At 40.5% G+C, this 21602-nt stretch overlaps 1 protein-coding gene across 7 annotated transcripts in view; it reads left to right on the top strand.

Moving 5' to 3' along the window:
* The window catches only part of hectd1 (HECT domain containing 1), a 54901-nt gene that overhangs the window by 13693 nt on the left and 19606 nt on the right, over nucleotides 1–21602 (top strand). For 3 of the 7 annotated variants that reach the window (XM_063007302.1, XM_063007306.1, XM_063007303.1), the window contains 24 exons: nucleotides 17–298; nucleotides 503–773; nucleotides 864–940; nucleotides 2066–2164; nucleotides 2252–2366; nucleotides 2908–3082; nucleotides 4154–4292; nucleotides 4492–4662; nucleotides 5082–5304; nucleotides 5570–5833; nucleotides 6466–6542; nucleotides 7328–7462; nucleotides 8611–8757; nucleotides 8848–8942; nucleotides 9046–9151; nucleotides 9829–9963; nucleotides 10056–10195; nucleotides 10301–10624; nucleotides 11672–11838; nucleotides 11992–12168; nucleotides 17022–17765; nucleotides 20119–20340; nucleotides 20558–20736; nucleotides 21046–21202. In XM_063007302.1, the coding sequence (XP_062863372.1) occupies nucleotides 17–298; nucleotides 503–773; nucleotides 864–940; nucleotides 2066–2164; nucleotides 2252–2366; nucleotides 2908–3082; nucleotides 4154–4292; nucleotides 4492–4662; nucleotides 5082–5304; nucleotides 5570–5833; nucleotides 6466–6542; nucleotides 7328–7462; nucleotides 8611–8757; nucleotides 8848–8942; nucleotides 9046–9151; nucleotides 9829–9963; nucleotides 10056–10195; nucleotides 10301–10624; nucleotides 11672–11838; nucleotides 11992–12168; nucleotides 17022–17765; nucleotides 20119–20340; nucleotides 20558–20736; nucleotides 21046–21202 (4621 nt within the window). The remainder of the gene's footprint in view (nucleotides 1–16; nucleotides 299–502; nucleotides 774–863; nucleotides 941–2065; nucleotides 2165–2251; nucleotides 2367–2907; nucleotides 3083–4153; nucleotides 4293–4491; nucleotides 4663–5081; nucleotides 5305–5569; nucleotides 5834–6465; nucleotides 6543–7327; nucleotides 7463–8610; nucleotides 8758–8847; nucleotides 8943–9045; nucleotides 9152–9828; nucleotides 9964–10055; nucleotides 10196–10300; nucleotides 10625–11671; nucleotides 11839–11991; nucleotides 12169–17021; nucleotides 17766–20118; nucleotides 20341–20557; nucleotides 20737–21045; nucleotides 21203–21602) is intronic. The other 4 variants (XM_063007304.1, XM_063007308.1, XM_063007305.1 and 1 more) reach the window with 3 other exon arrangements.

A 21602-nucleotide genomic window follows, 5' to 3' on the forward strand; every position in this document is an offset into this window, starting at 1 on the left:
TGTTTTGCTGTTGCAGGTTTCTGATGGAGCCCTACGTTGCTTCGCATCTTTAGCTGATCGCTTTACACGTCGTGGGGTCGATCCAGCTCCACTGGCAAAGCACGGCCTGAGTGTGGAGCTGTTGTCTCGCATGGCTGCTGCCGGAGGCTCAGTCCCGGGTCCCTCCTCCACCTGCAAACCCGGCAGAGTGTCCAGCGGTGCTAATCCATCTGCTTCTGATTCCAAACTCAGCAATCAAGTGTCCACCATTGTTAGTCTGCTGTCCACACTGTGCAGGGGTTCACCGCTCGTTACTCATGTAAGCACTATCCACATTTAACCAGCATATCTATGTACAGGTTTGTACAAGCTATGTTAAAGATACAGGTGGCATCATAGTTATGAGAGGGGATTAACATGCAAAGACGAATGAAGTATGCAGTGCTGCACTGTGCAGTTCTGTGTTATTAGGTTTTGGCAAACCTAAATCTTTTGGCTTAACCCCTCTGTCTGTTCAATTTAGGACCTACTACGCTCAGAGCTTCCTGACTCTATGGAGAGTGCACTACAGGGCGATGAGCGCTGTGTGCTGGATACAATGCGCCTTGTGGATCTGCTGCTGGTGCTGCTCTTTGAAGGACGCAAGGCCTTGCCCAAATCCACAGCAGGCTCGGGTGGCCGGATTCCAGGTTTGCGGCGCCTTGACAGCTCTGGTGAGCGCTCGCATCGCCAGCTTATTGACTGTATCCGCAGTAAAGACACAGATGCACTCATCGATGCCATTGATACCGGAGGTAAGATTGTACAGTTGTTTGGATCTGGTTTTGGTCACATGTATGTGTTATTTGTTGTTTTTTAAATTTATCTATTTATTTATTTTCAAGCTTTTGAAGTGAACTTCATGGATGATGTTGGGCAGACACTTTTAAATTGGGCGTCAGCGTTTGGTACACAAGAAATGGTAAGAATTTTGTCTTTTCAATAAATAAAGTGCCCAAGCGATTTTAATTGCATAGGCTTTTCATCTTAAAGTTAATTTCCCCTCTTAGTTCAGTTAAGCAGATCAAATAGAACCTGTTTCACAGCAAGAGAGTCTTTGGGACTTGGGTATAAACCTCTTCTCTGGTCACTGTCTAAGGAGTTTTGCATGCTTATTTTATGTCTGCTTGGATTTCCTGTTGATGCCATGGTTTTCCACCTTCCAAGCACATGCAAATTAGTGGATTGGCAGCTCTAAATTGCCTCCAGTGCTGAATGACTAAGCGGTTTAGTATGTGATGCTCTGTAATGCATCAGCACCCTCTTCAGAGCATTTAAACCATGACATAGATTAAGTTAAAGCATTTACTAAAAAGGGAAGTAGTGTATTTATTATCATTTATTTTAGTAACATGTGCATCATTTGCAAAACCATAACATTTGACTGGACTTCATGCCCAATAACTGATACTTTCGATGTCCCAGATCCAAGTTGGTTTAGCTACAGTGAAAAAGCAATTCCATGAGTAAGACCACCAAAGTCACCCAAAAAATCTAAACAAGTAGGCTTTTTGACAAGCGGCCAATTTGACATACATTTTTTAAATATTAAAATTATCTTTATTTTTAAATAATTAAAATCATTTTAATAAAGGCTATTACAAATGTACAAGAATTAACTAAAATATCCAATTGTGTTCCATTTTATTCGTTTACATTTAATGCATTTACAATGTTATCCAATGTTTTACTGAATACAGTGCAGTTATTTCTGGGTTAAGGACCTTGCTCAGGGGCCCAACAGTGAAACCTAGCAGAAGTGGGGCTAGAATCAGCAAGCCTCTGAGGTGCTGGCTGAAAAATGCTGATGTTTATTATTTACATATTTTTATAATTTTTTATTAGTGGTATGTGCAAAGGTCAGGGCTAAAAACACGTGTGCAGGCTTGTCAAAATGAGGCAGCCATGCCACAGGTTGTGATTACTTTATGTCGTTAGGCTTATTGCAGTGTTATGCAGGTTAGCAAGCCAGTTACATGTCTCAAACTGTATTGTTACTGGATAATTCTGTGAGGTCTAATCTGGCTCTGGTTCTGGCTCGTGTTAGGTGGAGTTTTTGTGTGAGAGAGGTGCTGATGTGAACCGAGGCCAAAGGTCATCCTCTCTGCATTATGCAGCCTGTTTTGGACGACCTCAAGTAGCAAAGGTAACGTGAGCTGTAATTGTGTCCATGTACTAGCTCTGTTTGTTCTAGCTTTGGCGTTTGTGTACTTACAATGTTTTCCTTCTGCAGACTTTGTTGCGCCACGGAGCCAACCCTGACCTGAGAGACGAAGATGGTAAAACTCCGTTAGACAAAGCCAGGGAGAGGGGCCACAGTGAGGTTGTTGCAATCCTCCAGTCTCCTGGTGAGTTCTGCTTTTTGTTTCCGATTCAACATTTAACTCACTGGTGAGGATTTATTCCATAATATTAATGCTGGATTAATGTTTCACCCAAACCTGAATTTTAGGTAACAGACCATTAGCTCTAGTGTTACTCTTCATGGTCATGTCAGCATAAAATTTGGAAAGTGTGAAGTTACCATGAATATAAAAGTTTACACACAATTCATCTCTATGCTTGTCAGTCATGCAATGCTAGCCTTAACTCCAGGCCTGTTGACCTACAGTTACAACCTATAAGCGGCAACTTAGTGATTGTGGCATAGTAATAGTGTCTCAGCTTGGCTGTACTTGCAAAAAATAACTTGCATAACAGTAAACTGGACTTAACATTTATTACTGGTGGTATATTATGATAATCTTAGTTCAGTATTAAGAGGTCTGGAAACGGGAACTTTTGCTTTGCGTTATGTTTAATTTTCACATTATATAAAGGATTTGTGCATGCATGTGTACTTAATCATATAGTCAAGGTTTCAGATTTCTGCATATCCTTTTACTGTAGGAGACTGGATGTGTCCTGTGAACAAGGGGGATGACAAGAAAAAGAAGGATGTCAACAAGGAAGAGGAGGAGGGCAGTGAGCCAAAAGGAGACCCTGAGATGGCGCCCATTTATCTGAAGAGGCTGCTTCCAGTATTTGCACAAACTTTTCAGCACACCATGCTACCCTCAATAAGGTATTTTTGGGTGTCACTGTGTGTTTTGTGTGTACCTGTTTAACAAAGCAGGTATATGACTAGCAAGAAATAGTCCTACCTGAGCTCAGGCTTCCTCTAGCTCCTGCAGGATTTAATTCTGAGGGCTAAAGCTTAGTCCCACATTAGCACAGTCTAAACTGCCGTCAGCTGCACTTACTTTTAATCTATCAAGATGGTGCAAGCGTCTGAGTACAGTGGTATGTGGTTTGGGACAGAGCCTCTGGTTTGAAAAGGCACAGTGCAAAATGCAGTGTTAAAGCTAAATATGGTTTAGGCTTCTTATGGGGTCACACAGAGGTCTATTTCACTACCCCACCACCACTAAAATTCAGATCCGAATCTCAGCACTGCTTTCGGCCGGCCGGGCGTCTAAACAAGATGATTGGCTATGTCTAAGTGATGGATTGGCACCCTGTTCAGTATGTTACTGCTATATATATTCAGATATATGAAATGAAAATGATTTAGGGTGGCCACTTTGTTTCTTTTCAGCCCAGTTTTGATATTCACTATACCAGTTTATTAATATACACACAGGATATACTTCAACCATCAATTTTAATTCTAACCTGGCTTGATGTCATGAAACTGACTTCTAAAAACTTCATTAAAAAAGGCGAAATGTACTTTTATTGACCAAAGCACAAGCAGCTATGATTAAAATGGCTTGTAGTTGCTTGTAGCTTTGATCCGTTAAGCCATGTGACTAGTCATGAGGGAAAAAAAGAACATTGTGTAAACTGATTTCTGTTGTTTTGTGCTTTTTATGACATTGTAAAAGCATGTTATACAATATCTGCAAAAATATTTACATCTGTTCTACTCTTTATGTCTTGGCTCCAAAAAAACGGTATTGGATGATTAAGTACCATTTAGTAGCTGTGTATGTTCCTTCTTGTTAGGATAGGGAGAACATTTTAATCACATGATGTTCCTTTATATGTAATAAACAGTATATGTACTCTGTAGCAATGAATTCTGAATGTCTTGTGTATGGGATTTCGGAAGACTGTCAGGTTAACCAGAATTAAATGCTTTCTTCCACTCTAGGAAAGCAAGTTTAGCTCTGATCAGAAAGATGGTGCATTACAGTTCTGAAGTGCTGCTTAAAGAGGTGTGTGACTCAGATGCTGGACACAATCTGCCCACGGTCCTGGTGGAAATTACTGCCACAGTGCTGGATCAGGAGGTCAGTGCTAAACATGGTCCTAATCTCGCTGTCCATCTGTTATGGTTTTGACTCTCATACACAGCTACACCACTGTCCTTATTCCCATTGCTGAGTGTGTTTATATTTCCCATGAGCTGCAAATGTGCTCTGCAGTGGTCAGACATTATTAGGTAGTAGGATGTGAACTAAGGATAGTCTTTTCTCTTGATATTCACAGGATGACGACGATGGTCACTTGCTGGCTCTGCAGATTATCAGAGATCTAGTCGACAAAGGAGGAGATGTGTTCTTGGACCAGCTGGCTAGATTAGGTGTTATCAATAAGGTGTCCACTCTGGCAGGACCCACCTCAGATGATGAAAATGAAGAAGAAGCCAAGCCTGAGAAGGTAACAAACAGGTCACATTTGAAGTCAAATTGTTTAGATATTGGTCATTTATTTAATATTTTTAGCTTTATTAGATTGCAAAAGTCCATGGACCCCCTTTTATTCAGTGGCATCAGCCACACCCATTAATATGCATAAAATCATTGACGAAGCCGTCCACTTTCCGCTGGCACTTGAATGGTGGTAGTGAAGAGCTTAATGATTGTGTGGCACATTTCCAGTAATGTCTGGTCAGCTAGTGCTGTTATTTGGGAAATTTTGGTAACCATTTCACAGTCAAGTAAAGAAATCTGCATTAGGCAGCTGCCTAAAGTTGGCCATATTCCTTATTAATGTTTAGGGCTATTCATGTTGTGTACATAAGTACTTTGTCATTTTACATAAATGAAAAATTGAAACACCTATGTATATTCTTTCAGGAGGATGAACCACAGGAAGATGCCAAAGAGATCCAGCAGGGCAAGCCCTACCACTGGCGGGACTGGTCCATCATCAGAGGCAGGGACTGTCTGTATATTTGGAGTGATGCTGCTGCACTGGAGCTCTCCAATGGCAGCAATGGCTGGTTCCGCTTTATTCTGGATGGCAAATTGGCTACAATGTACTCCAGTGGCAGCCCGGAGGGAGGCTCTGACAGTTCAGGTGACTTGTTGGCTGATTGTATTTAACAGATCTTATTGAAATGTATTGTTTAATTAAGAACGAATGCCATTATTTGATCAGACAGTTTATATGTACCATTTTCCATGTTACAAAGCATAACACATGCATGTGCTGGACATTTCTTCATGGTGGTAATTAAGAGTTGTTTTACCACTGTTTAGTTTTGGCAGAACATTTTAGTTCTTGCCGCCTGCGTACATCTATATTTGAGTGTGTGAAACACTAACCGTAGCTGCTTTTTCAGAGAGCCGGAGTGAATTTCTGGAGAAGCTGCAGCGCGCCAGGAGTCAGGTCAAACCGGTGACAGCCAGCCAGCCTATCCTGTCAGCAGTGGGGCCAACAAAACTCAGTGTTGGTAACTGGTCTCTCACCTGCCTGAAAGAGGGTGAGATTGCTATCCATAACTCAGATGGTCAGCAGGCCACCATCCTGAAAGAGGATCTGCCCGGCTTTGTGTTCGAGTCCAACAGGGGCACTAAGCACTCCTTCACTGCTGAAACCTCACTTGGTAAGCAAAGGGTGGACGTGTGACAGTTTATTCGTGTAGTTTTGTATTTTTGTGAGTCAAACACTGTCTATATAACCAATCTTTGTTTAGTACTTGGGGTATGAACCAAAAACCTATAGGGTCACAATGGAAATAACACCATTGGTAGTGCACTAATTTGACATGCTGTTCAAAACGATTGCATTTAGTTTGTGACGCAGCCAAAATAATGATTACACCTAAGAGCAATTTAATAGTAGCCTGCCCATTGTTTGCATGTTTTGGGAGGTGTGAGAAAATATCGTTTCCCAGAGAGAATTCATGTAGACATAGGAAGAATATATGAAACATCTCACAGATCAGAAGCAGAGATCAGACACAGTTATACGTAATTCAAAACACCTGTTCGCAAGTCATGTTTATCGAACATCTAAACTCATCTAAACTGTAATTGTAAGATTGGCCACATCCTTTTGGCCATAAAGTTTTGTTTGTTAGCGGTTAAATAGCTGGACTGCCAACAAGTGTACTTGAGACATTTACAGTAAAATAATTTCTAAATTTTTTAGAATGTTCTCATTTTTACTCCATGATATTTGGTGGTTCTTTTTGTTTTTAACCACCTTCAATATCCTGTTGCTTGTATATTCCAGGGTCCGAGTTTGTGACTGGCTGGACTGGAAAACGAGGAAGGAAGCTCAAATCCAAATTAGAAAAGACTAAACAAAAGGTAAACGTTTTAGTTCTGGCTTACCTTGTTTACTGATCAAAAAGTGGAATCTTTTAGGTAGACTGCCAAACTTACCAGAAATGAATCTTATTGGTGGTACACACTACCCTGCACTAAATAGTACTTACTGAAGTACTAACTGGGTGGGCAATACAGACACCATCTAGCCTGAGCCTCATTATTACACAAGCGTTACAAGCATGGAAACATTATTGTACACATCTGTGGCATTATCAGTCACATAGTACAGCCTAAAGGAGGAAACAGTTAAACAAGAATCAAGCTTGCTAACTTTAGCTGGTCAGCTGTAAAAGCCAAGTTCTTGATTTTCAGTGCTTTATGTGGAGGAATCAATATCACTAGCGGTGTCTTTGTTCATGCTAATAGCAAAGTTTATTTTAATGGACAGTGTGTACTCTTTTTTTTGATAACCGCTTAGTACTGCACTTCTATGACTAGCATTTCCGAGAAATTCTCGCTATCACTTATAGACTATTACTTTATCATGTGATTATCATGTGCTACTTATTCAGTTTAAAATCAGCCGAGCATTAGCTTTAAATAAATGTTCAGCGCAGATTCACAAAGCTAGAACAAGTCCTTTTAAAAATTTGAATATATTATTAAGCCATTATTAGATCTAGGTGTAGAATGGAGATTGACCATGATAGAATTATCATATTGTAAGGTGTCCTAAGATTTACATCCCCAAATGTGCTTGTAGGTGAACTATGTAAAACAAAAGGTGGCGCCTCACTAACAGATTCTCCTCCCGCGTTCTATAGGTGAAAACAATGGCTAGAGATTTGTATGATGATCACTTTAAAGCTGTGGAGAGCATGCCCAGAGGTGTTGTGGTCACCTTGAGGAACATTGCTACTCAGTTGGAGTCTGCGTGGGAGCTGCATACCAACAGACAGGTATGAAGAGCTGTTTGCTCTGCTCAGGAATAAACCATTTATTATAGTATTTCATTAGTAGTTTACTTTTGCTTACAGTGCATTTTTCCTAGTGCCTCTTAAATGTACTTGGATGGTAATTTGGACAGTAAAATGTAATTGGTTGGTGCAAGCACAAAATGTAGTTTTATTGTTTGTCATTAAAAGGGGGTAACTTAAGTATATTGTACAAAAAATGGCAAACTCTGACTATGAGCCCTGACTTTTAGCTTGTTGAACCACCTATTGGAAAAAGCCATGTTCCCCTCATCCCTGGATTTTTAGGGTTTATGTGATGGGTGGTTTAGGCAGGAGGGTTCAGGGTACCTGTATAGAAAGACAAAAAGGGTGCTGAAACTAGTATAAAACTAGTATAGTAATAAGCCACAATTAACTGTGTAATAATTAAATACCTGTGTAATTATTAAAAACCCAATCCATTTTATTTTTATTGAAAAACACCTAGTGGGTCCACCTAAAATTTATTAGGATGGGTCAAACTTGACTATGTACACAGATGAGCCAAAATATTAGGACTGTTCTCCCAATATGCTGTCGAAACTGATTTGATCCGCCTGGACATGGACTCTACAAATCATTTGATAGTGTTTGGTCATATCTCCTACCAGGACATTAACAGCAGGTCCTTCAGCAGATGCACATGCACTTGGCCGTCCAGATGATTTTGACTTTACCTTCTTTCATTGTTCAGTGTCTATTTCTGGTGCCTATGGGTACTTTGGCTGGCCAGGTCTTTATGCTGTATTTAACACGCGTATTAAAAGCACCTACCATCAGTCCAACATTTAACAGGCATTGATATGCACATATTTGGGGATTGTCCTCATATTTTGGCTGATTGTGTGTATAATTACTTAAACATGAGAAGTGGAGTCAAATACTAGGTTGTAATGTTGTAATCATTTTGATGGACCCCTTGACATGTCAAGGTGTATTAAAATAAAAAAAATAAAATAAAAAAAAATAGATTAGTAATTCTAGATTCGTGTTATGTAGTATATTGTTTATATGAAAAAAAAAAAAAAAAAACTATTGGTATTGAGGGCTGATGAAGGTCATGTCAGACTCTGCTGTAGATATGACATGCTTTTGTTTCCTCTCTGTTGTAGTGTATTGAAGGAGAGAATACGTGGCGAGACCTGATGAAAACAGCTTTGGAAAACTTGATTGTAGTTCTCAAGGACGAAAACACAATTTCTCCCTATGAAATGTGCAGCAGTGGCCTTGTGCAAGCACTTTTTACAGTCCTTAATAATGTAAGTCATTCAGGTGTACAGAACTAGATCATATCTGTTTGCATTTATTTAACATGCCTTATGTAAACATTTGCGTTTTTCCTTTAACAGAGCATGGAACTTGACGTAAAACATGATTGTAAGCCGTTAATGGAAAGAATAAATGTTTTCAAGTCTGCTTTCAGTGAAAATGAAGATGATGAAAGGTAGGAGTAAATTATTTATTATGAATAAATAAAAATGTTTTTAAGTTTATTATTTCACACTTATGAATTTCCATTTTTAAAGTGTTTCATGTACTTGTTTTAGCCGACCAGCAGTTGCCTTAATCCGCAAACTGATAGCAGTACTGGAGTCTATAGAACGGCTACCTCTTCACTTGTACGACACACCAGGCTCAACCTATAACTTGCAGGTAAACATTCTTTTTTTTTTTAGTTTTTACTACATTTCCCCTCCTTTATCCCACAAATCTAGTCATTTTCAAACCCTGATCCTGAATCCGCTTCTGCTTGCACAACCTTTGATCTGATCAAGGGCAGTTGTAGCCTAGTGGTTAAGATACTGGACTAGTAATTCAAAGGTCACTGCTTCAAGACTCACCACTACCAGCACTACTAAGAGCAAGGCCCTTAACCCTTAAATGCTTAAACGGTATAATGTCACAGTTCTGTAAGTCGCTTTGGATAAAAACATCTGCTAAATGCCGAAAATGTAAATCAAGAAGAGTTGGATCGCCACATGCCCCTCTGACACGTCCAATCTACAGCCACTTCTTATCACCTGCCACTTGGGTTTCCTTAAATCCATATTGCAAAACCCCTCCCCCCCAAAGTTCTGGAGATACATCATCTGACCTTCCCAACCTCAAACATGGCTAATTGTGTTTGTATGGATGCCCGACCAGGTGAGTGACTTGCTGAGATTCAGATTCTCTGCAGTTATGTGCCAGCATGTTAGACCACTGTTCCTCCCAAGCAAAGAACTTCTTGCCTGGTTCTTGCTGGTGTCCAGAATATCATGGGATTTTTATCATCTGCAGTCAGCTACTGCAGTATGTATGCTGATGCAGTTGTGAATTTTGTGTTTCAGATTCTCACCAGGAGGTTGCGTTTCCGGTTGGAACGGGCTCCAGGTGAGACAGCACTGATTGATCGGACAGGCAGGATGCTGAAGATGGAACCTCTTGCTACTGTTGAGTCACTGGAGCAGTACCTGCTTAAAATGGTGGGTTTCACATTGCTCTCAATCTTACTTTGGGAATTGGCCACCCTTTGCACATTTCCGAGGAATTCATCACTCTAATATTTGTTCTTCAGGTGGCGAAGCAGTGGTATGACTTTGATCGCTCCTCTTTCATCTTTGTGAGGAAGCTGCGTGAAGGCCAAAGTTTTGTCTTCAGACACCAGCATGACTTTGATGAGAATGGCATTGTTTACTGGATTGGCACGAATGCAAAGTGAGCCTTGTTTGTTTTTTGAAGTACTGTGTACTATATGTGCTGTATCTTACTGCTATTTATTTCATGGGATTTGATGCTGATTTTAATGGGAACCTTGTTTAGGACTGCGTACGAGTGGGTAAACCCTGCTGCTTATGGCCTGGTGGTGGTGACCTCATCAGAGGGCAGGAATCTTCCCTATGGTCGTCTAGAAGACATCCTCAGCAGAGACAGCTCAGCCCTCAATTGCCACACCAATGATGATAAGAATGCATGGTTTGCTGTGGACCTAGGGCTATGGGTCATCCCCTCTGCCTACACTCTGCGCCACGCTCGCGGCTACGGTCGCTCCGCACTCCGAAACTGGGTCTTCCAGGTGTCCAAAGATGGCCAGAATTGGATGACTCTCTACACCCACGTGGATGATGGGAGCCTCAATGAGCCTGGGTAAGGGTTGTCGTTAGCAAAAAAAAATCCTTGAATAACGGAAAAGCTTACACAACCTCTTTAAGTCTGAATGTTGGTCTGTGTTTAGTTAAATTAAGGCAGTCCATTTAAAACAGGGCTGGCTTTATGCCATAGCTTGTGTTATGTATTTGGCTTGGAATCATTTGTTTGTGGCCAACATGAATGAGTTTACATTTGTGACATTTACCAAACACTGTTATGCAAAGCAGTTTAGAATATATTAATAGATTATAAAAATATAGAGCCCATCACTGTTTATGGTAAAAGTCTACATAAACTTCTTTTGTGGAAATTTTTTTTCACTTTGCCTTAACTTAACCCTGTTGGTGGGCTTTTGAGCGTAAACGTTTCATTTTACAAGATTACATGTGACCATCATAATCAGATGCAAAAAATCTGATTAAAATACATTGTATTATGTTGTGCAAATAACTGGCAGTAATGTAGAACAGTAAGACAGACACATCACGAGCAAAACCAGTTCAGCTTTCAGGATGTAGTTTTTGTAGTCATTTGTAAACCCTTCATTACAAAAACTAGATTACTGTAAATTACCTATAACAATTAAACACATGCTAAGTGCCCAAAGTACCACAAAGAACAACAAAAACTAGCTATACCACATACAGTGAATGAAATATTCAGCCAGACAGATACTCTTATCAAGTTATTAACTTAAACTGATGAATCTTGTATAATCTGGCTTACCTGTCTTGTAATGAATGTAAGTGTAGAACATGACGTTGAAATCCTAATGAATAAACATCTCTGCACACCCAGAAAAGTTATGCCCTAATGTCAGATCATATCAGAAAAATCAGTCTGATCCAGTCATGCAGCTTTCAATATTAGTGAAACTAATACTCTTTCATATGCTGTTATCGGATATGCTCTCTTTTCCCATTTAAAATCTAACACAATCATGACGGCTATGTAAATTGTTGGAAATAAGTCAGACACGGTACTGCTGACGTGTCATCATTGTAACTGATGGATTTATCCCCTTTTTTGACTTTTTGTCTTTAGTTCAACCGCCACATGGCCTTTGGACCCTTCCAAGGATGAGAAACAAGGCTGGCGACACATCCGCATCAAGCAGATGGGCAAAAACGCCAGCGGTCAAACACACTACCTCTCTCTTTCTGGACTGGAGATCTACGGCACGGTCACGGGCGTGTGTGAAGACCAGCTTGGTAAGAAATGACCAGGGCTCTGTTTAATTTAAACACGTGTTATTTGCAACAGTTGAACCAGAACAATATATGCGAATCAGATTAAGCGATGTTTATCGAGATCAGGGCTGAAACTGAACCTCTGCACCCTTTGTATCTATGCTGTGTTTTCAGGTAAAGCTGTGAAGGAGGCTGAAGCCAACCTACGTCGCCAGCGACGCCTCTTCCGATCTCAAGTAATGAAGTATATAGTGCCAGGTGCCCGGGTGGTGCGTGGTATTGACTGGAAGTGGAGGGATCAGGACGGCAATCCTCAAGGAGAGGGCACTGTGACTGGAGAGGCACATAATGGTAAGGATGAATAATTAATACTACATTCTGTTGATTTTTGTAGCCATCTAGTTTTTGCTACCCAATAGCATTAATTTGCTTAGTTATTTAAGTAATACAGTCGGCTTTGAAATTGTTGGCATCATGTCTAAAGAGTCAATTTTTTCACCGTAAATTATTGTATTGTTTTAGGGTTGTCAACAGTGATGCAGGAAAAATTCCAACCTTATATTTGAACAAAAAACCACATATGTGAATTAGCAGCACCTACATTAAGTGTTTTGTGTTTCCTTCTTTTGCTATACAAACTGTACTACAGTTTTTAGGACCTAGTGACATTAGAAAACACATATCAAGGAATCTTAGAATCCTCCTTAATGCAGAATTTTACTAAATCCTTCCAAGTTTCTTACTTCTAGATTTACATCAGCTTAACCCACAGCTTTTCAATAGATTTTAGTTGAGGAGAAAGGGATTGTGTTGGTTGTGGTCATTATACCATTAGGGTTAGTTTTGTGGTAATGGTTTCTGCTGAAAGATCCAACTTCAACCGAGTTTTGGCATCTTGGCATCTAGCTTTAATTTGAAATCACCTGGTACTTCATGTCTATAATGTTTGTGGTTAGATGATAGAAAAGACTTCAAAATAGTTTATTGGCAAGGTAGGTTTGAAGGCTTGGTAAATGCCATGCATCAATGCTGGCATGCTAGCCGAAAAATTGCAACAACGTTTCGGTCTGGGCCAGCTAGGCTGGTTGTGAGGTATGAAAAACAAAACAATGGTGCCATTAATTTTGGAGCTGACTACTGTACATTAAAATCCACCTTTTTAAAACATATATTTAAACCCAATTTGCTTTTATAACATATTAATGTGATCTGCTTTGTGCAATATGTCTAATACCTATTTTTTAACAACTTGCTTGTATACTGTAGTGTTTATGGCACCAATTTGTTGAAGGAAAACAAATTGTGAACATCAAGTGCATTTGCATGTGTTGTGGAGCTTCTTGAGGAAAATAATGATCCTGATTAAGGTGAAGGAGTTAAAGCTTCACCCGTTCTTTCACTAAGGATTTACTGATCTTTCAACCTATGTGATTAAAGCATCCAGCCTGGTCAAGAGGAGGTTTTAAAAACTTAAGTTGGTATCAACTGGGACAAATTCAAAGAGTCATGGAATCAGTTTTCTTTCTTGCTTTGGTTTCAACATCTCACTGTGCTTTCTTTTCTCTGTCTAGCGGTAAGAAGCTCTTATTTTAATACTTCACCCCAAATGGCAACTGCTATAAACGTATCAGAAAACGGTTACCCCTCTACTATTTATTTTTTATTTTCCTTGCTCTCTACTCCAGCCATCTCATGACCTGACCACCCAGTCTACTTGGCTCGGTCCCCTAGCTGCCTGCTATTACCTGCTCAGGCAAATTTTTTTGCCACAATTCTATTACACTAGCCCAGTTTTTTTTAAATGGGTCGCACAGAAAAATAATAATAATTAAAGAAATGGATTTTAACAGGCACGTAAATGCATTGTAAAAGTCATTGTTTGTGTTGCCTGGGACATGTAAAAAAAAATCATGGACTTAATGTCGATTGCTTGAAAAAGTTTAAAAATCCCTGCTCTGGCTCACCATGCTATCGGCTGGCCAGCATCTATCCAGACACATCTATAGCTATGTCTGAGGGATGGGTGTTGGCCGAAGCCATGCGATGGATTGGCGCCCTCTCAAGGGTATTTACTGCTTGGCACCCAGTGTTTCCCTGGTGGAAACGGACCTGCCCCAACCCTGACCAGGATAAAGTGCCGTCATAAAACAAAAAGAGTATCTTAATGCCGATAACCTCCCCCACACACTTCCAACCAAGTAAGGCCATAGACAGTGGAACGCCCTTTCCATCATGCTTGTTGAGGTGGGGACGTACTGCAGTATCGCGCATGGAGATCTTCGCAGTGGTGGGTTAGCACTTTAGACTTCTATGCCACCCCCACTCCAGTGAGTAGCACTGTCTCCTCACAGCAAGAAGGTCCTGGGTTCGATCCCCAGGTGGTCCGGTTCGGGTCCTTCCTGTGTGGAGTTTGCATGTTCTCCTTGTGTCTCCAGTTTCCCCCCCACAGTCCAAAGACATGCAACTGAGGTGAATTGGAGATAAAAAATTTTCCTGGACTGTGTTTGATATAACTTTGTGAACTGAAGAACCTTGTGTAATGAGTAACTACTGTTCTTGTCATGAATGTAACCAAAGTGTAAAACATGACGTTAAAATCCCAATAAACAAACAAACAAAATCCACCCCCACTACCACTGAGATATGGGTTCAAATCTCAGTTGTCCTCTCATGTCAGGCATCTACACAGACGTTATTGGCTATGGTTGGGAAGCCGAACAGTCTAGCCATTGGAAGGTGCACTGATCAGCGCCAGTTCCAAGCCCAGATAAATATAAAGATAATTGCATCAGGTGCTATATCAGGGATGCAGACCAGAATGATCTGCTATTCCGTCCACTAAAATACAGAAGCAGCCAAAAAAAGTGCTAGTGCTATGCACGACTGAGCAGGCTTGTGCTTGCTACACACTTTACATGTAAATGTCTGGCCATTTCCAGTTGTTCCCCTATTTTCATGGTACAAGCTACTATAAAAACAAAACGTCTTTGTTGAGTCCTGGGCTGAGGACTACACAACGAAGAGTTATTGATTCAGTTTGCATTTTGAAGTGGCCTGCAGCTACCAGAGCGGTAGAGAGAACAGAGTGGCGACACTCCCATAGGGAACCGTTGTAACGGGGGCGGGACATTTTTCTGCGCAGCTTCCGGGTTGTGGAGCTCAAAGTTCCAAACATCCCATAGAGCCCTATTCATTTCCACTACTTAGCAAGCATTTTTAGCTGTATGTTGCTTTGTTTTAACAAAATAATGAATTTGATGTCATTAATATACTTAATACTGTTATTGTTTAGCATTTGCTCAGCACTAAATGTTACATGTTTATCTTAATTAATAGGTATAACCGAATTTAGCTTAGTCAGTTAAGCTAAATTAATGACACTAGAGTCTTTTCACCTAAAATGAGTTGATTAATCAAGAGTCTTGTTACAGAAATGATAATAAAACATTAGCCATAATAATTCATGCTACTTTTACTTTCATACTTAAGTACATTTGAAGGTAAATACTTAAATACTTTTACTTAAGTGGAGGTAAAGAGTATTTTTACTTTTACTACTACTTTTACTGGAGTAATATTTTACCTTGGATATTTCTACTTTAACTCAACTACATGGTTTGTGTACCTTGTCCACCACTTACATTAGACAAAATGAACTAGTGCATATTAATTATGAATTCATTCATGTATTACATGTAGGAATCAATTATTAATCACTCATGAAATAAGACATGAATGAATGCTTTTTCATGTACCTGCACTATAATGTTAAAGGTATTGGTACGGTAGTGTGTTTATGAATCTGTTCATTCAGTGCAGGTAAACCTTATGAATCCAGCCACATGGCTTAGTGTTTAACCAAAATTATTATTATTATGAATCCTCAGGAAAGTGAAGGGAGATTAGTTTATGCAAAAACAAAACAAAAAAACTCTTTAATCTCTGTACTGTATATTATCTCTACTTAAAGATATCGCATTATGTAATGTATGCTAATATAATGTACTGTGTTAACAAGAACGACCTATTAACAAGTCATTATAAACATCAATCTGCCACTTCATATACCAAATTGACATTAAAGCAGATGCTGTAAATGTAAAGGCAGTTGATAATACCCAGAAATTGTACAAATGTTTATTATTTACAGTTTAATATTTCATTCACTTCTGCCTGTCCCATATGAGAACATGACGGCGCCAGGTTTGTTTGGAACTATTGGAGGGGTACATGAACCACGTGACCGCGTGGCGGCGAGATCAAGGAGTGTCGCAACTCTCTTTCTAAGGTTCTGGCAGCTACCAAGTCCAGATTCTCTCTCTGCACATTTTGTGCAGTAACAGTGAAGTCTTCTAATCACATCTATGCGTTTGTCCTGTTGCATGATGTGAAGGTGATTTCTTTAAAACAGCAGCTGCATCACCCAGTATGGGAAACTACATGGTGGATTTTTTTTTTGGTCCCAAATACACAAAGACTGGTGTAGTGAAAGAGCTTCTGAGGGCTACACAGAGAGGCATAAGCACTGTAGGATGCCTAACTCATGCTATTAGACAACTGCTTTTCTAGCTACTTTCCCACATCATTACAAACAACTGTTCTTAAGTCATTTTAAAAACCTTTAAGGCAACTCTTCACCCTCCCTCAGTTTTATTCGGGGAAATTTCTCTATCCTATTTTTACAAACATCTGCTTTGTGCTTTCAAATTCTTGTCTCCATCAATCAAGCCAAGTGCATGTTGATGTCACAATTTGCTGGGTCTTGATGTAATCTGCGTTTGATGCTCAAGTATATATATATAAAATATATATATATATATATATATATTTTTTTTTTTTTTTTTTTTTTTTTTTTTTTTTTTTCTTCTTTCTATTGGGACTTCAGCTTTCTAATTAAGAGAAACTTTTGCTTACTTGTCTATTTCCCCCCCCCTTTAAATTCCCCCAATTTTCTGTGCTTTGTGTTCTTGCTTACCTGCTTCACAATGAAAATGGTGCTAACATTTTGCCGTGTAGCATTAATATTTGGGATCTGGAATATTCAAGAAAGGGTTGTAATTTAAAGGGGGGAGAACTGATTCTAACTCTGGTGCATTGCCAACCAATTCTGCTATCTGACTACTGACTCAGTGGTGTCTTTCTCCATTCCCTTTTGCTGGGTCTCACACGTTCACATACCACCCCTCCTTCCCCTCCTCTTCCAGGCTGGATTGATGTCACCTGGGATGCTGGTGGCTCGAACTCCTACCGCATGGGTGCGGAAGGGAAATTTGACCTGAAGCTTGCGTCGGGGTACGACCCCGATTCAGCGCCATCACCCAAAACTGTCTCGTGCGCTGTTGCAGGCCCGCCGACTCCCTGGAGCAGCATGGCCAAAAACAACTGTCCGGACCGGGGTGGCCCCTCATCTGCGTCTTCCGGCCGCAAGGGAAGCAGCAGCTCGGCGTGCAGCGACATCGGCCTCGGCTCCGCACGCAGACTCGAGGGCCTGTCGGAGCAGGGAGGCCCTATTGGAGGTGGAGTCACAGGCCCTGAGGGTCAGGAGCCGCTTGTGGTGCTCTCAACAGCTGAGGGTGGCTCTGTATCCGGTGAAAGCGCTGAGCCTAAAAGCGAGTCCACGGCCATCTCGGTCGGGCCGGTGAGCGTCAGCTCCCCCGATGTCAGTTCCGTTTCAGATTCTTCAGGCAAGGCTGCAGTTTCCCAGCGGCCACTTGGTCCAAGCGTCGGCGCGCGCCTATCGGTCAGCTCCCTGCTGGCAGCTGGTGCACCCATGAGCTCCAGTGCCAGTGTGCCCAACTTGTCTTCACGTGAAGCCAGCCTTATGGAGTCGTTTGTAAGGCGTGCACCCAACATGGCTCGCACCAATGCTACCAACAACATGAACCTGAGCCGCAGCAGCAGCGACAATAATACAAACACACTGGGCCGCAACGTTGCAGCTGCTTCTGGTGAGTACGGAGGGACACTGCTGTGGTTTGTGCTGCTGTTGACAGTATTTTAATACTTTTAAATACCACAACATAACACTTGATCTGCTGAATGGAGCAGCTGATTAAACTGTAGGTAATTAAGTATGTAATAGGCTAACAAATGTGGCTTTGACCTGGCAGCTGGGGTTGCTAGTAAACAGCAACTTTCTTGGCATATGCAATTCATCTCAACTAGCCTAGTAGCTTGCCATGATGCATAATTGTAATACTTACATTTTTAACCTCATTGCACTGAATTTCTCAGCCATTATGACTAAGGGTGTTTTCACAACCATAGGCCATTTGCTCTGGTGTCACCCAATTAGGTTTTTAACCCAATGTTTTGAGTGTTTTCCCTTCACACAAGAAAAATCCAAGCGCACAAAATGACATTAAAACAAAGCATGTAAGAACTTTCACTCAACTTGTTGGTCAGATGTGCCTGAGGTAGGAGCAAGAAAGTAAATAAAAGTAAAAGCTCCTGCATTTTGGGCTGGTGCATATTTCTGTGCAATTAAACAGAAAGCAATGGCAGAGATCGCATTTGTTTATAGCTATGCTAAATATCTGGGCAATATAGAAGGCTAAACTACATCAGCAGTGGCAATTCAATTTGAGGGCATGTCTTAACTGTGAAGATTACCAAACATTTATAAGTAGTGGTAAGCATTTCAGAAAATATGGTAATAGCTAAATTATCAAGGTGTTTTAAAAAAATATATAGGTTATCATAAAGCCATAAATGATGTTATAGAATAGAGTTACTAACTGTTGAATGTTGGCTCCACTGTTGATCACACTGCCTGCACAGTGAGACTGGGCATAATGGAGATTGGTATGTGGCTTTACGCGATACAGAGCTCCATATAAACCTGCCTTCTGCAGGTAAAAAGAACCAGTTGGCTACTGCTTGTGTCTGAGGAGGCATGTGTTAGTCATGGCTCTCCTCGGTCAGGAGTGGAGGTCAGCAGCGGCAGTAGAGAAAAAACGTTTTTTACTTAATTTAAATTTGGTGTAAAAAAGAAAAAAAAAAGGGAAAATTGGATCCCTGAGCAGTTGGGGGGAGGGCAGCACATTGGCACACAGTAATGTGATTGCTGAGTTTCTGGGTTTGATCCTTGTTTTAATTACTAGATTTAACTAGATTTTAATTACTAGATTTTAAGTCAAATAAAGATCTGGAACAGAGACTTCAGAATTCAGAATATGTGTGTATTCTGAACGTGTGTGTATCAGCCAGAACATTTAAAACCACCTCCTTGTTTCTACACTCACTGTCCATTTTATCAGCTCCACTTAACATATAAGCACTTCATAGTTCTACAATTACTGACTGTAGTCCATCTGTTTCTCTACATACTTTTTTAACCTCCTTTTACTCTGTTCTTCAACGGTCAGGACCACCACAGAGCAGGTATTATTTGGGTGGTGGATCATTCTCAGCACTGCAGTGACACTGACATGGTGATGGTGTGTGTTGTGCTGGTATGAGTGGATCAGACACATCAATGCTGCTTGAGTTTTTAAACACCTTATTGTCACTGCTGGACTGAGAATAGTCCACCAACCAAAAATATCCAGCCAACAGCGCCCTGTGGGTAGCGTTCCGTGACCACTGATGAAGGTCTAGAAGATGACCAACTCAAACAGCAGCAATAGATGAGTGATCGTCTCTGACTTTACATCTACATGGTGGACCCACTAGGTAGGAGTGTCTAATAGAGTGGACAGTAAGTGGACACGGTATTTAAAAACTCCAGCAACGCTGCTTTGTCTGATCTACTCATACCAGCACAACACACACTAATACACCACCACTGCATTGTCACTGCAGTGCTGAGGATCATCTACCACCTAAATAATACCTGCTTTGTTGTGGTCCTGTGGGGGTCCTGACTATTAAAGAACAGAGTAAAAGGAGGTTAAAAAAGTATGTAGAGAAACAGATGGACTACAGTCAGTAATTGTAGAACTATAAAGTGCTTCTATATGGTAAGTGGAGCTGATAAAATGGACAGTGAGTGTAGAAACAAGGTGGTTTAATGTTATGGCTGATCAGTGTATGCATGTTCAACAATTGATCAATCAAGTGAAATCACAGCTTATTTTACCTGTACATTACACTGGCTTTGCTCATCATCATTATTATTAGTTGTATAAGCAAAGCTTACCTCATTAATCCTGATTATTTATATGACAATTACTCATCAATGTGCATGTCAACTAAGAGGCGCACTGTCATTATGTACTAGTATTAATGCCGTATCTTGCTTGTTGTTTAGATCAAGCTTTTTTAACTGATAGCGTTATTGGTTTTGTGTTTTGCTTGCAGCCTCTCCTCTTATGGGAGCGCAGAGCTTTCCTAACCTTACCACCACTGGTACCACATCAACCGTTACAATGTCCACCTCCATAGTAACCAGCAGCAATAACGTAGCCACAGCTACTACAGGTTTGTCCGTCGGCCAGTTGCTCAGTAACACGCTGACGACCAGCCTGACCTCCACGTCTAGCGAGAGTGACACAGGTCAGGAGGCTGAGTTTTCTCTCTATGGTAGGCCATGTCTGATTTATTTACCTACCAAAACTTACCTATTTCGTCCTCTTCCTCCTGCCTGCTTCACTTCATCCGTTATTCAGCTTTCTGCCAATGAGTCTTCATTTTAATGCTTTCTGATTACTAATCTCATTGCATGGTTCTGCTTTCAAATTAATATTCATGTTGGATTATTTCTTATCCTGCTTTCTTTCTCTCTCGTATTTTTTTACAGACTTCTTGGATAGCTGTCGGGCAAACACGTTGCTCGCAGAACTGGACGATGAGGAAGATTTACCTGAGCCGGACGACGATGACGACGAGAATGAGGATGACAATCAGGAGGACCAGGAGTATGAGGAAGTTTTGGTACGGTCCAGGGTCAACCTTGGTTACCACGTTCATATTCATAGGGTAAAACCTGTTGTAGTTTCAATTATAGTACAGTGCCACTCTTTAGTTGAGTTAGATTTTGTTTTCCTTTGGTGATATTCAAAAACTTCATTTCAAATGTTGGATTTGTTATTTTTAACTTCCCGGTTTATTTTTTCTTTCAAGAAATGTTTTAATAGGGTTGTTTTATATTAAATGTTGTTTTGTGTCAGCATGGTTCCTGTGCAAAGCATGCCTGTGGTGAGATAACAGCCTATATTGCATGTTAATGTGTGTGAAAGCAGCAGTGCAGTGCTTTTAAATCTGTGCTGTTAAATGCTTAACTGGCAGGAGGAAGAGGAATATGAAACCAAAGGAGGGCGACGTAGAACATGGGATGATGACTTTGTGCTGAAGCGGCAGTTCTCTGCTCTAGTACCTGCATTCGACCCTAGACCAGGCCGAACCAATGTTCAGCAAACCACTGACCTAGAGATCCCGATACCAGGTGCGCCTTTATTTCCACTGATGAATTATACATGCTGTGTTTTTATCTAAACAGCATTTACTTTCACTGCCTGTCAGTGGCTATTTCTGACTGTTCTAGTTGAAAATGTGGGTTCCAGTGAAAAGTGTATGAAAACACACCTATTGTAGTAGATCATTTACATTTCAGTGGAAATCCATAATGTGGTGCTGTCTCACATCTGTCTTTGACGGCATGCACTATTAAATAATTTCCATGATCTGTATAAACTAAATGTTCTGACAGATCATGGAAATTATTTTATAGTGAGTTTTAATGCAGTTGTTGCATCAGTACAGTGACAAAAAAGGTCGATGTTAAAACAATCTTAAATGCCTAAGATTATTTAGTAAGTAATTCCAGTTCCAAATAAATATGATCC

Source organism: Trichomycterus rosablanca, chromosome 13 (assembly GCF_030014385.1).
Source record: "Trichomycterus rosablanca isolate fTriRos1 chromosome 13, fTriRos1.hap1, whole genome shotgun sequence".
Taxonomy (NCBI): Eukaryota; Metazoa; Chordata; class Actinopteri; order Siluriformes; family Trichomycteridae; genus Trichomycterus; species Trichomycterus rosablanca.